The sequence below is a fragment of the Haliotis rufescens genome, unplaced genomic scaffold (assembly GCF_023055435.1).
Source record: "Haliotis rufescens isolate VD_foot unplaced genomic scaffold, xgHalRufe1.0.p SCAF_22, whole genome shotgun sequence".
Lineage (NCBI taxonomy): Eukaryota > Metazoa > Mollusca > Gastropoda > Lepetellida > Haliotidae > Haliotis > Haliotis rufescens.
The window spans coordinates 5,150,012-5,166,586 of record NW_025963913.1 but is presented as its reverse complement, the minus strand read 5'-3'; the positions used below and the strand labels follow the sequence as shown (position 1 = coordinate 5,166,586).

The following is a 16,575-nucleotide window of genomic DNA, read 5'->3' as shown; positions in this document are numbered from 1 at the left end:
CTGTTTCCTACACTCGTGTAAGCCCGTCTTACAACATGCCTAACTACCAAACATCCTTATCACAAAGTGGTCGTTCCACATGGCTGTGTAAACAGGGTTACGTGTTTCTCCTGTGTTTATACATTCTCCATTGGCCGAGGCTGAGGGGGCTGCTTCTCACAAGGTTGTATAAGAATAGGCAATAACTTTTTAATACAGATAACAAATGTGTAAGCCCAGTCTACCTTGGGACATTTCTATTCATACCAAGCCAAGCTGAACACACACAAGTGAAAGGGTAGCTACTGCATACGGGGCGGACCATTTGATATGGTGGGGTTAATCATAATGTGTTTAACAAATATAAAACTTTCACGTGACACTTGCTGTTATGAAATAAAATGTTTGCGTCCTCCTTTCAGGGAAAGGAATTGTATGTCTTGATGCTGTGATTGAAAAAAATGTTGAAATTGAAATAAACGTCTCAGACACCCCTGGAACATTAAATGGACGGTCCCATATAATTCGTGTTTTTTCTATCATGGAAAGCGTTCATATAACTACACAATGGCGTATCATGTGAGATGACTCGTTTTTATTCTGTAGTGCGATACTTGACTTGTTACCGACACCCATGACTTGGGGATGGCATGAGGCGACAGGCTGGGTGGTGTCAGCCACGCGATACACCAAGATGCGTATCCCATTAGTCCTCATTAGTCCTGCGCAATGGCTGTGGAATATATATATATATATTTATATATTTCAAGGAGACTAGACTAGGTTTAGTTTCATCCAGTATATAATGATGTATTTTACTAAGAGCCCAGGCAAGGCTGGATCAAACTAAACCTAGTCTAGTTTCCTTGAAACAGCAGAAGAGGGAAGATTCTTTTGAACAAAATTATTTTAGAAATGAAATGTTTTCAAAGACTAAGTGTTAATCTAGTGTCTCATGTGACATCTAGCTTTCTCTAAAATAAAAACTTTTTGTCCTGAAATACATTACTGATGATGATTAATAATGCCGATGTGGAATAAAGCTGACTAGAGCTGGCAAGACCTGCTTTACTATATCTAGATTGGTTTTGTTTCATGAAATACATATAGTAAATTACGGTTATAACGAACTCAAAGGGACTACTAATTTTAGTTCGTTATAACCATAATTCGTTATAAGCATATATACAGCATAACTAAGCATATAGTCGGGACTAAAAAGTTAGTTCGTTATATCCGTTAGTTCGTTATAAGCGTGTTCGTTATAACCGTAGTTTACTGTATTCCAGAGTGATGGTGCAGGACTATGGGGAATACCTACAAACATAGACACGCAACCAAGTACCCCCCACCCCCGGAATAGCTACCATCAGATCAGTTGTCTAGTATTATATCCGATTTATCATGACCTGTTATTGACTACAGAATACTCAACCTTACAAACAGCATACCTTACGCGATCCCCTAAGGCTGTACGTATTTTTTCTGTGTTTCCTATCTCTCGCCCGCCCAGAATTTTCATTCCGACGAAATAATACAACGTATTCGTGTCTCAATTTTCCCTGCCGCTATGGAAAATTATACATCATGTGATAAAAACCTACCCCTAACATTGCACAGTCATAAAAATGTAGGGTCAGTTTTATCTTTCTCCAGCTATGTGTATTAAACATTCCGAAGCAAAGCGCCCCGATCTACGGCATAAATTGATTGAAAGACTGGTAGCAAGTGTTTTTAGCGTCACGATGTAATATAAAATTAGTTATACAATTGGTGAAAACAGTTTTTAAAATATTTTTTTATTTTTTAATATTCCATTTCGCCCGCCTGCTCTTTTGCTGGTTGAGGTTGGAGATGAGAAACACATAAAAAATATGGATGGCCTTACGTTAAGATAGCGTCAACTTCAATACCATACCGAGAAGACTAACATTTGTTTTCTTTGTTTGTTGTTTTACGCCGCACTCACCAATATTCCAGTTATATGACGGCGGTCTGTAAATAATCGAGTCTGGACCAGACAGTCCAGTGATTGACATCATGAACATCGATCCACGCAATTGGGATCGATGACATGCATCAACCAAGTCAGCGAGCCTGACCACCCGATCCAGTTTGTCGCCTCTTAGGACAAGCATAGACGCCTTTTACGGCAAGCATGGGTTTCTGAAGACCTATTCTACCCCGAATCTTCACGTGTCAGAAGACTAACAAGAAGGGGTTTGTTCTTGGAGTGGGTTTGGTTTTACGCCGCGGTTAGCAATATTCCAGCAATCTGACGGCGGGGACATCGTTACCCGAAATGGTTCCACACATTTGGGAGAAGAGGCATGTTGGGATGTAGCTATCGATCATCACGCGCACACTTTCAATATACAAGTCAAGTCCCGTTAATCCGACATCGTTGGTTGCATATGATTATGTCGGATTAACGAGAATGTCGGATAAACGAAATTAAGTAGTATCAACGTTCGTGATCGAAAATCGGACAACTACACGATAGGTAACGATACAAACAAGTAATAAAAAATGAAAAATGAAATATTCATATTGTTTTATTACATTGTTAGCGGAATATGTTTTCTAATCATGCAACCTTTAAAGATTACCACAAAACAACTGTTACGGACTGTATGACTTATTCAAAATAATTTAAAAAGGATAGTCTGGAATGGAAGTCGCCAGTTTGAAACTGGTACCGCAAAGCTTGAGAAAGCTGCTTTCTTAGTGGCTAACGTTGACTTCCTGTTGGGCAATTCATAGGTAGGTCATAGTTCGCGAAAGGTTGTTCTGTTGTGACCTGTAACGGGATGTCCTCGGCGATAGCGAGAACTTGTATCTGATTTTAATGAGAATGAGGTAATCTAAGCATGTGATTAATCCTGTATTTAAAGCATTAATTGTTTATTGTTAAGCAAGTTTATCTCTGCATCCGTTGTAATATGCAGCTACCAGCCGATTCTTTTCCCATCAAAACACTGGCTGTGTACTCGTGAGCAGATGACCACGGAGTTCGCTGATCACTGTGTCGGATTAACGTGACTGATTAATGAGTGATTTCGGTAATTCGTTGCAAATTCGGTGTGTCGTAGTCGGAGTGCGAGACTGTCGGATTAACGGGTCTAAATAGCACTAATTTAGTGGTTCCCATCATTAGTGTCGGATAAAGCCGATTGTCGGATTAACGAGTGTCGGATTAACGAGACTTGACTTGACTTGTACGTCTGCTGCACTTGACGACCGTTACTTAGTATTGTTTGTTTGTTGTTTAACGCCGCACTCCGCTCTATTCCATCTACAACATGTATATGACGGCGGTTGTTACTTAGTAATTAGCAATGCATTTACATATGGCTAAAAAATAATACCCAATTGTTGTTCCCCGATACGCACAGATAACATACGTTACGCGTAAACATTATACCTACGTCAAAATAGCATACTTTACACGTAAACATAAAACATTACGTTAAAGATAACATACGTTACGCGTAAACACGTGAAAGATAACATACGTTACGCGTAAACACGTGAAAGATAACATACGGCACATGTAAACACGTTAAAGATAACATACGTTACGCGTAAACGCGGGAAAGATAACATAAGGCAAACGTAAACGCGTTAAAGATAACATGCGTTACGCGTAAACACGTGAAAGATAACACAATGCACACGTAAACACGTTAAAGATAACATACGGCACACGTAACATACGTTACGCGTAAACACGTGATAGATAACATAAGGCACACGTAAACACGTTTAAGATAACGTACGTTACGCGTAAACACGTGAAAGATAACATAAGGCACACGTAAACATTATACGGCACGTTAAAGATAACATACGCTAAGCGTAAACATTAAACCTAACGTTAAAGATAACATACGTTACGCGTAAACACGTTAAAGATAGCATAAGGCACACGTAAACATTATACGGCACGTTAAAGATAACATACGGCACACGTAAACATTAAACCTTACGTTAAAGATAACACATGCTCTATGAGAAGCAGCATTACTTACGTTAAAGATAACACATGCCCTATGGGAAGCAGCATTCCTTACGTTAAAGATAACACATGCCCTATGAGAAGCAGCATTACTTACGTTAAAGATAACACATGCCCTATGGGAAGCAGCATTCCTTACGTTAAAGATAACACATGCCCTATGAGAAGCAGCATTACTTACGTTAAAGATAACACATGCCCTATGAGAAGCAGCATTCCTTACGTTAAAGATAACACATGCCCTATGAGAAGCAGCATTCCTTATGTTAAAGATAACACATGCCCTATGAGAAGCAGCATTCCTTATGTTAAAGATAACACATGCCCTATGAGAAGCAGCATTCCTTATGTTAAAGATAACACATGCCCTATGAGAAGCAGCATTCCTTACGTTAAAGATAACACATGCCCTATGAGAAGCAGCATTCCTTATGTTAAAGATAACACATGCCCTATGAGAAGCAGCATTCCTTATGTTAAAAGGGGTAAGCAAGAGAAGTTAACACATATTTGTGCTGTCGCCATACATTATTTTTTTGCCCAAACCAGCAGATCATATTTCCAAAGCATCATAACATAAGTGTTTTACATTTAAGGCGTATCCCAGCTGAAACTTTGAAATCTTTACACATTGTACCATATTCCATATGCCCGTTAACCCATGACAACCTCTTAGTACGGTGCCCTGTATCTAACAACACTCTTCATACATCACATTCCAAACTGGAGTCCAACAGCGGTAAACCACAGCATCATCATCACACATACGTCCAGTCACTGCAACCGTGCACGCGCCAGACACTGTTATCAATCATTGAATGTCACGTACAAGGCAGACGATACATTTAACCTGACGCATTATCCCAGCATGCTTCGCGCAACACTGGGCAGCTACCGAAGATGTCAATAGAAGCTTTGTCAACGACAATTAGAAACTTTGTTCATGGAGTCTATCGTCTGAACGGAGCGCGCTCCTTTCCCTTGAGACGTCAGATCCTCTACCATGAAGCTCCCCTTGCAGACTCCCTAACCGACACAGTTGTCAACCAGTAGCAGTTCGGTCACCTGGCTATCTCACTGAAGCGAGGACTGCCGCTCGAATTCTTCAAATGTTACTTCAGAGCGGGTTATCTCGTAGATCTGACACCCTACCTGTGGACACCGTGGAAGAGACTCATTTCACCCGTGCATCGCGTGTAGTAGCGTCGTACTGATCTCTTTCCCTGGATAAACGCGGATTACACTAAACTAACAGGTAGGCTGCGGGTGATATCCTTTCTTGCTTTCTTTAATATGTCTATAGGCAGCAAGTGGTGAATGATGTTAGATTACCAGCAATATTTTTATGGAGCTGCTTGCTTATCCTGTGTGTTATTTGTTCCTCTACAGTGTTGTACTCCCTTGTATCTGTAATGCGTTACGTTATTTTATTCATGAAGTAGTGAACAGCTTTCGTGTTCATATATACATATTTGAAATGTGAATAATTATTGCCATTATTGTTATCATCATTATTTTTATTATGACATATCGTTTATATTTTATATTGTACTGCTTTTTTCAGTTCTTATAGGTAGAAATAATTAAGATCGTTCAAGTCAATCGTTGTCAACACATGCTTTTATGGTATATGTGTTGATAAGTGTGCTGATAGTTGATAGTATGTGGAAACGCATTGTGAGGTTCATTACACAGAATACGATAGTCGCGGGGCGGGTGGGGGTGGGTGTGTTCGTGTTTTCCTCTCTTTTTCACTCTCTATTTCTCTCTCTACTCTTGTTATATTTTTCTAGCCTTGTCTCTCGACTTTCTGTCTGCGTCTCTCTCTCTCTCTCTCTCTCTCTCTCTCTCTCTCAGCCTCTATCTCACTGTCCCTCCCTCTCTCTTACTCTCTATCCTTTTTACTCTCTCTACCTCACAGCCTCTCTCTCACGGTCTCTCTCCCTCGGCCTCTCTCTCTCTCTCTCTCTGGCTGTCCATCCCTCTGTGGGTCTGATCCGTGAAGATCGGGGTGAAATAGGTCTTCAGCAACCCATACTTGCCGTAAAAGGCGACTATGCTTGTTGTAAGAGGCGACTAACGGGATCAAGTGGTCAGGCTCGCTGACTTGGTTGATGCATGTCATCGCATCCCAATCGCGTGGATCGATGCTCATGATATTAATCACTGGATTATTTACAGACCGCCGTCATATAGCTGGAATATTGCTGAGTGCGGCGTTAAACAACCAACCAACCAACCTCTGTGGGTCTGATAGAAGGCCCGGCGATTCGATGTGTAGAGTTGCGTCCCTTCGCCGTTCACGTATCTGCAGGTCATGGGGTTCGAATCCCAGGTTCGCCCTGATTATCAACTTCCTCTGTAAGCGCCATTCGAATTCCCCTGTAGGTTTCACCCCTATTTCAAATGCCCACCTTTGTACAGGGAACGGCCCATGCATCTACCCCCACAGCTGTAATTCTTCCGGATCGCTATTGTTCTAACGTGACAGTAATCAATATGCTCCTCAGTGTTAAATCGATCATCTGCCCGACAGGGACGAATACCTTACCTACTATACATGTATAGACTTCTAGTAATTGCTTATTTATCGTAGAAATTAACCGAACTACAAAACCGATACAACACTCAGTCTAGCTTTGACAAAAGTATCTGGTTGTGTCTTGAAGGGTCGTTGTTCCCCGTCCTTCGTGAGATGTTCTTTGTGTAGCGACGTACAGCTTATCGAATGTTCGTCAACCATTAGTGGATGTACACCTTCCCGTGGAGGCTCGGCCATCTGCTTATGTCCCCCATTCTCACGATGGTCGGACCTTCATATGTATGAGGAACATAATTAACGCCGACGAAGGTCGTGTCCGCGATTAACATCGATGATCGAGTTCCAGGAAAGATAGAAGGGATATTTTTCTGTGACCTATGTTTTTGCATATACTGATTAGAAGCTGTTTTATTCACACTGTTTTGAATTTTTTTATGAACATATAAACCTCATTCACTGATGATGGACCAGTCATTAGATTGAGAGTTTTGTGGTTTAGCTCTGCACAGCGATCTTTCCCCATCAAACGCTTAACGAGTGTCACGCAGTGAGATGGAGCCCTGAGTAAAGTGGCTCCTCACGATGACTGGGCAACGGCTTTTGACGGAACTAGATGTCACTTATGCACAATCTATTTCCATGAGTCTATTTTAGAGGAAACTCGTGTTCCATTGTTTAACGTCGTCTCCGCCAAAGGCATCATGAAGACGTCTTTTTTCGCCATCAAATATAACCATGTAGATACAAATACTTATTTAAACAAACTCAATTGGTGCCTTTGATAGTCTAAAAAGTATTTTCGATAATTGGACCATCTGTCGAAAAACCCCACAATCATACTTTCTGGATGTGCATGGGTGAAGTATATTGAAAGCGCATTTAAAAACTACAGCATAGCATTTTCAGTTTTGAACATGCCTTAATGTCAATGTTTCTCAGCATTTCCATGACGGCACTTTACAGTTCCAATGCAGACATTTCGAAAGATAAACTTTCTGAATAAGAGCGTCGGTTCATTTCTTTGCATTCCTGCCCAACCATCCTGCTATCAATTTCGGTAGAATTTGCGATAAGAAAAGAAGAAAAAAAAACCCGTCATAAGGTTAAATGTTTTTTTTAGTGTTCTTGCCCTCTTGGTTTTCTATCTTAGTCATGGGGCTTTGTGGGATGCCATGGCAGTTGATTGTGAAGCTAATTCAGGGAGATTAAGTTTGTCAAAGTGAGATGTGTACGGGGTTAGTATTGTAAAAAAACACCAGACCACACAATAAGTCAAAGGGCTGCGTGAACCTGGTTTATAATTACATCGTAATCGTTCATAGCCCCGTATCACCGCGCCATGCGAGTAGAAGGCCGACTCGAGAAGACAACCAGGGGTCGATAGTCTCAGGATCGACCGATCTCCTCTGGTGTCTAGGCAAGAGAGCTATGCCACAGCCATGCTTGGATCTTCTGGATTGTTCTAGTACTGTCCATACGCGGAGGCATTAGGGGTTTGTTATTCCCCTTGGACATTCAAGGGTACTAACCCTGGAGGGGTCAACCAGGATACTGCTGTCCATACTCAGGGGTCAGTCTGACCGCCAAACCCACTTTAGCTGTTCACCTTCATGGCTGACCCTTCACAAGGCCCAGGAACTCCGCAGTGAGCACAAGGGATTATTTACCCCGGAATGTCCCAGGGGAACAGCAAACCCCAAATGCCTTGGCTGTCCAGCAGGGATGGGTGCCGTCACAAACAATCAGATGAAGATTAAGATAACCTGTTTTTCCGTCCTTATCCCGCCCTTTGAATCGATGAAACTGAAATCCGTATAATATAATTGTCTGTTCTGCGTTCGATTGTGGAGTAGCCATACTAGTTGTCGATACTATGAGCATCTATCCGTATCACCATGGTATTGATAACACACAAAACGGCATGAACTAGCCATCTTTCGGTGAATATTCCTTAGAACTGATTATTAATGGTGCACTAAGGCCAACTGATCTCCATTCTCATCGTTCTTTATAATACAAAACGTTAACGCCAGACAATAACAAGTCTCGATTATCCGTCGAAACAGATCCATTGGGCGTAAAATGCAAAATAGCGGCAAAGATTATATGAATGGGTCACTTAGTGAGTTTGCACCGCTTTTATCATTATTCCGGCCATACAACGACTGGCGTCACCATCATCGGCTTCACATGTTTTACCCATGTTGGGAATCAAACCGGGAACTTCAGTGAAACGAGCGAACACGTGAACCGCTATGCTAACCCATCTTCCTGAAAATAATGAAAAGTAATTTACCCTTTTATCAATAATTTTCTGTTCAATACATTTGCAGCAATTTCTGAAACAACAGTAAAAACGTGGCAATATGTTGGTGTTCCCAACATCAACACTGTTCAAATCGCTGTCTTATCTCTGCTCCATCTAGAGCTCAAGGCAAGCCACGTTAAAAACATCAAGGGATAACGTGATATTTATTAATGGCCCTCCCCACTGATGTCGGTTGAATGATGTATTCTAGGTGTCAAATGTAATTCGCTTACTCATTTCATTCTGGGGGTCGTGTCAAAGGTTTCACCTATTCTGGTACGTAACTAGGCGACGTTGCGACAGCATTGTATATCGTCTTTGACCTGTCCATTTTATGTTGATATATCGGGAAGAAATTATACATATACGAATGTAGGAACGTGTTATCTGTGACGTACTGGAGCGGCGATGCAGACCTGCTTGCTGACAGTGATGTGTTCATTATACATCTTCAGTTTGGATCTCGACTTTCAAGGAGATTTTTTAACATACGACTCTTGCTCGGAAGTTGTTTGATCTAGGTTACAACATTCAAGGTCTCAGTAAAGCTTTCAAACTTTTTATGGGAGACATGTGGAGGACATTTCCAAATTTGACGCATCAGTGACAAAAATGCAATTCCCTATTTTGACTTGTACCATATGACCCTTGTTTTTCAGGTGAACAATTGACTTGCCTTTGCATGTGTTTGTGAGGGGTGCTACCTGTGGGGCAGGGTACGCTCAGCTTTTCGCGAACACCTGGTAGCATTACTATTTGATAGTGATCAATAAACACATGATCATGATATAGTCGGAATCGTACAATCAACTCTTTCTCTTTGATATGAAAAGGGTTTTGTCGCTTTATTAACGCCCTGTATTCATATGGCTGGTGTCAGAATTATAAGTCGTTCGTCCCGAATATCATCTTATCATACACTGTACCCACCTTGCGCTTTACACGCCTTATGCACACCTTATGATACCTTGCAACGTGTATCCTGTTATACATTGAACATACATTGAACATGCATTGAACATACATTGAACATACATTAAACATACAATGAACATTCAACGAACATACAACGAACATACAATGAACATGCAACGAACATACATTGAACATACAACGAACATACAATGAACATACAACGAACATACATTGAACATACATTAAACATATATTGAACATACATTGAACATACATTAAACATACAATGAACATTCAACGAACATACAACGAAAATACAATGAACATACAACGAACATACATTGAACATACAACGAACATACAATGAACATACAACGAACATACAATGAACATACAACGAACATACAATGAACATACAACGAACATACATTGAACATACAACGAACATACAATGAACATACAACGAACATACATTGAACATACATTGAACATACAACGAACATACAACGAACATACAACGAACATACAACGAACATACATTGAACATATATTGAACTTACAACGAACATACATTGAACATACATTGAACATACATTAAACATACATTGAACATACAACGAACATACAACGAACATACATTGAACATACAACGAACATACAATGAACATACATTGAACATACAACGAACATACAACGAACATACATTGAACATATATTGAACATATATTGAACATACAACGAACATACATTGAACATACATTGAACATACATTGAACATACATTGAGCATACAACGAACATACAACGAACATACATTGAACATACAACGAACATACAATGAATATACATTGAACATACAACGAACATACATTGAACATACAACGAACATACAACGAACATACAATGAACATACAATGAACATACATTGAACATACAACGAACATACAATGAACATACATTGAACATACAATGAACAAACATTGAACATACAACGAACATACAACGAACATACATTGAACATACAACGAACATACAATGAACATACAATGAACACACATTGAACATACAATGAACATACACCGAACATACAACGAACATACAATGAACATACATTGAACATACAACGAACATACAACGAACATACAACGAACATACAATGAACATACATTGAACATACATTGAACATACAACGAACATACAACGAACATACATTGAACATACATTGAACATACAATGAACATACATTGAACATACATTGAACATACATTGAACATACATTGAACATACAACGAACATACAACGAACATACATTGAACATACAACGAACATACATTGAACATACATTGAACATACAATGAACATACATTGAACATACATTGAACATACATTGAACATACAATGAACATACATTGAACATACATTGAACATACATTGAACATACAATGAACATACAATGAACATACAACGAACATACATTGAACATACAACGAACATACATTGAACATACATTGAACATACATTGAACATACAATGAACATACATTGAACATACAATGAACATACAATGAACATACATTGAACATACATTGAACATACAACGAACATACAACGAACATACATTGAACATACATTGAACATACAATGAACATACATTGAACATACATTGAACATACATTGAACATACATTGAACATACATTGAACATACAACGAACATACAACGAACATACATTGAACATACAACGAACATACATTGAACATACATTGAACATACAATGAACATACATTGAACATACATTGAACATACAATGAACATACATTGAACATACATTGAACATACATTAAACATGTCAGTACAGATCAGCTGGTACCATTCCTACCCTCCACCAGCTGCCAGACTGCCACCATTTCCTCCAACTAACGCTCCTCCATCTCCTGATGACTCCAGCACCAGGATTAAATATTGAGAGGGTAACGGGTTTACCGACACACTTCCAAGAGGCCAATGATCAGCAATCACGGCATGGCCTGTTTTGGTTTCAGCATGGGTCTGGTTGTGTCCACTGTGCAGTACATCTTCGGTGTAGGTCGAGACATGGACACGCCGGATGAAGCCACGGGACTGACGGAACGCCAGAAGGACGCCATCAGAGCCAGCTGGGCTCTGGTCAGTATCAACCTCAAGGGCAATGGAGTTAGCTTCCTTATCAAGTAAGTGTGTTTCTAGTTATAGACGGAGTAATTGTGTTCAGGTTGTCATACCGCCAGAGAAGTGACGTTTTAACGTTTGAAAAAAAGCTTATAGACACAATGAGATTTTTAATTGGATTCCCGTGACGAACCCGTAGAATGAAATGAGGTGAAAAGGGAACAGACGACGCGACCAAGGTTATTGCACTTATAGCGACGTGCATGAGCGAGTGTGTGTGGAGGATTTATTCTATTAATACTGGTTCAAATGATGGTCGTTAGAGTTTACTAAACTGGAAATCGGTATTCATATTTCATGCCGTCAGTTTGGATAGTTGCTCCTGTTATCAACCACTGGTTTCTGCTCCAGGTTCGATTATTTATAGGCCACCGTGATATAGTTGTCATATTGCTGAGCTGCGCAGAACAATTCATTTGCCTAAAGATTGTAATTCAAGTGATTTTTCAAATCCGCGTGGAGAATACGCGTACGGTAGCGCTGCATTTAGCTGTGCAGAGTTGCGCCCCTTTGCCATGCCAGATTCCTATGATCGTTGGTTAGAATCCAATATTCACCCTGAAAATGATTCTAGCTTTGTCAGCACCATATGCATGCTCGTGGGTTTCATCCCTTCGGGCTGTCCTCCCAGATCAAGCAGACCGCCTCCGTGGTCTAGTGGTAGAGCGTCCGCCCGGAGAGCGGAAGGTCCGGGTTCGAACCTCGGCCATGTCATACCAGAGGACGTTAACAGATGGTACTTGTTGTTACCCTGCCTGGTGCTCGGCATTAAGGGGCTGAAACAAGAACTGGTTTGCTCGGAGTCAGCATACTGTGTCTGAGTGGGGTATTCATGTTAAACTGCGGCATGATATATCAGGCTAGCACTCTAAATTCGGCATGAGTCTTGGACGCAACGTTAAAGCCTTTTCACCTCAATGAGAACCATGGGTCAATGTATAACAGACTATGAACAGATAAAAAGACACCACGCTTAATTCTTTTTTCGTACGGCAATGTTATGGATAACAATTCTCAAATTAGTCGTATATTATCCTTTATCAGCGTGAAAGTATACCGTTCAAGGTTGCCTCACGTCACAACACACCGCTTCAGACCAACCGCTGTGAAAACTGAACTTTGATCAACATACCACTCGGACACACAATAGGCCAAAGGTATTTTTTCATGCGTAGATATAGTACGCCCACAAAGGTGTTCCCTGAAGGGTTAAATAACCTAAGGTTCATATTAAAGAAGAATCTGTCACCCTGGAACTGGTTTGCGGTCAGTCCCTGAAGGGTTCATTAAATGTTTCCAATTTCTTGATTTCCGCTTCAGTACATTTCAATGTGGTATGTAGTTATTGTGTTGCGTTCACAATGGATCCGTAGAATCACATAAAAACTGTGGCAGATGTAGTGAACGTCAAGGATCAAACGTGACGCTTGCAGGACAGTTTACTTTATTGTCAAGGCCGCGACATAGACAGGCGTAGATATACATATGTAAGTATAAAAGCTTATATTTCATCGATTTTTAAGCGTGTTTGGTACATCGCATTTTCAAAACAGTTTGTGAGGCTGGAAAATGTAAAAAAGCAATGAATGAAATGTGGTGAAAAATCAACGCCGCATCAGTTGTTTCTATTGTAATCAGACGGTACATGTATACGTAGCCGTTATAATGTGTAGCGGGGTCAAAGAGAAACCACACATCAACATCTCTTCCCATTTCAAACTGTTGTGAGTATCTGGGAAATGAAAATGAATATTGACTTACCATGTTAGTAAATCGAATTTTAAAGTTTTATTTTAAAAAAATGTTTAAAAAAACAGTCCAACTTCAGCCAAGTTAGAAACTGGTACACTTTAAATCTTACAAGAAAAATATGCTACAATAAGAAGAGGATGACATTTACTTCTGTGTGTGTGTGTGGATCAGATGGTCACAATGGCAGCTAGATGTGGACACCAGGACACGACTCTCCAGTGTGGTCTGATGAACAATGAGTCATCATGGGCGACGTGGCCCTTTGTATGTACAAGCAACAAACGTTTTCGATTGCATAAACGCCATCGTGTGTATATCCAGCTCATTCAGAAAAGAACTAACTCACTCAGAATAGAACTCACTCAGCAAAGAACTCACTCACTTAGTAAAAAGTTCATAACTCGGATAACTACGGTAAGCCCAATACCAGGGGTAAGGTCTAAACAAATACCGTAGGTCCCTAAGAAACTGACACTGATGAATGTAAAACGGGGAACATGTGTTTGACCGTCCTGATACGAGACCCGGTGGTTAATACCACTACTACAGGAATCAAACACAAGATGGCACGTAGACATACATGTGTATACAGTTATGAAGCTCGGCCAGAATTCTAATGTGTATATATGTAGATAAGTACCATAAGTAACGATTTTGTAACAACGTATCACAAGAAACACCCCCCCCCCCCCCCCACTCCCACACACACACATGCACGCGCTACACACAAACACACGTGACACACACACATAATAATAATACACGATACTCACACGCACACACATGCACGCGCTACACACACATACACACGCGCCACACACACATAAACATACACGATACTCACACGCACACACACATACTACACATACAGCACACGCACGCACGCACGCACGCACACACACACATAAACATACACGATACTCACACGCACACACACATACTACACATACAGCACACGCACGCACGCACACACACATAAACATACACGATACTCACACGCACACACACATACTACACATACAGCACACGCACGCACGCACGCACGCACACACACATAAACATACACGATACTCACACGCACACACACATACTACACATACAGCACACGCACGCACGCACACACACACATAAACATACACGATACTCACACGCACACACATACTACACATACAGCACAGGCACGCACACACACACACACACACACATTCACACACACATTATAACATTATATACAGTTGAACCTCGCTAGTCCGGAAACACTTCAATCCAGGCAATGCCTGTTCAGAACGTCTACACATACAAACGACATTTCTCCGAAACTCGTTAATCCAGGACTTTGGCTAAATGGATGATTTTACATGGAAAGATGACATCCGGATTAACGATCGAGGTGTAACTGAAAATGGAAGTTTTCGGAAGAATGCTCTTTCTGCCCTGATGTAGACGTTCCAGCCCAGAGCCTTGCGATGCCCTAATTAACACAGCTCCGCACGTCAGTCTGACCTACATCGTGCTAATAACGAAACCATTCAATTTGTCGTTTGAAAAGAAGCTGTTATCCTTTCACCATGGGTCTTTTTATTCAAGTAATGCCGACCCATTGAGAATACACAAACTGTTACTTAACTATGCCACCTGACCCAGTTTTTCGTGGGAAGTCGAATTTAAGAAATATCCCTGCTTACTTTGTTTATAAACAACACATAAATATTTATAAAGCAACATCTCGTCATCTGCTGATGTGTATGCAATGCTAAAAATGAAACAAAAGAAAGCGCAAATGCTTCTCTTATATACTGATGGCATTTCTCCTGCTCAATATGAATGTCATTTCTAAAATTCACAATTTGATTTCATGTATTAACTTTGAAGCCACATTTCTTCGTATTATGTTTTTATATCAAAGGAATGCGAAATTACTTTTCATGCTCACATTACCACCACTGAATGCGAAGAATTTCTTTCAGTGTGCATTTCGCTGTCAATTATTTCGGATTTATTCGTTCGGGGACTTGTGACGCGTCATTAAGGCCATCCAACGTTAATTATGTATTCCTTGTTTTACTTAGTCTTAAAATACGCAATATATGTTTTGTAAAAAAGACTTTTACTGTACAATAACCAGTCTGAAATTGTCCATGGGTCTGGTTATCACACATCAGCACGTCGTAATTCATGCAATCAAATATAGTTATCGGCGTGTAGATACTGAGGGTTCAAAGGTTACCGCATGTTGGGCAGAGATTGAAATAAAACACCGAGCCAGACCACGCGATTAGTTTATAGCGTCAGAAAGTATTTACACCATGAAACAACACAAGGCATTTTCCGTAAGAAAAAAACATCTGCACCACAGAGCCTGAATATTGTTGAGAAGCATTCCATTGATGAAAGCCGTTCTTCCGCATGCTGATTGTAACATTCCAAATTCTACGTCAAGCTATAAACATCCAATAAAAAGATAAATTCTCAAAATATTGCAGGCGGTTCAACTTTAAACACTCTCCGTCTGTATATTTTAGTTTCATCTTAATGCCGTTTGCATCTGGTTTGTTTGTGTTGGGATTCACGTGCCTCATAACTTACGTTACAGCTTTCATTTGCATGTTATCACATACTTAGAAAAAACAAAATGGTATTTAGAATGTCCTGTCTTTAAGGGGAATACGCTAAGATCAAATGGCTTCATAGAAAGTTGGAAGGAAGACTTATGGACCCCACGTTTTTATCTGCTATCGAAATACTACGATGTCTATCAAGCTGACTTGTAAGGATTGCCCTCATTGTACAATCGGAATGCCTCAGTCGTCAACCAAAAGACGTTAAAAGATGGTACTTGTTGTTATCCTGACTGGC

The 16,575-nt window shown here is 40.3% G+C and overlaps 1 protein-coding gene across 2 annotated transcripts in view; it reads left to right on the top strand.

The window, feature by feature from the left end:
- The window catches only part of LOC124136293 (globin-like), a 76,909-nt gene that overhangs the window by 43,322 nt on the left and 17,012 nt on the right, over positions 1-16,575 (top strand). The window contains exons 1-2 of one of the 2 annotated variants that reach the window (XM_046502177.2): positions 4,791-5,252; positions 11,802-11,969. In XM_046502177.2, the coding sequence (XP_046358133.2) occupies positions 11,803-11,969 (167 nt within the window). In that variant the 5' untranslated portion in view covers positions 4,791-5,252; position 11,802. Of the gene's footprint in view, positions 1-4,790; positions 5,253-11,801; positions 11,970-16,575 lie in introns of those variants that run through there. The other variant, XM_048401458.1, reaches the window with a different exon arrangement.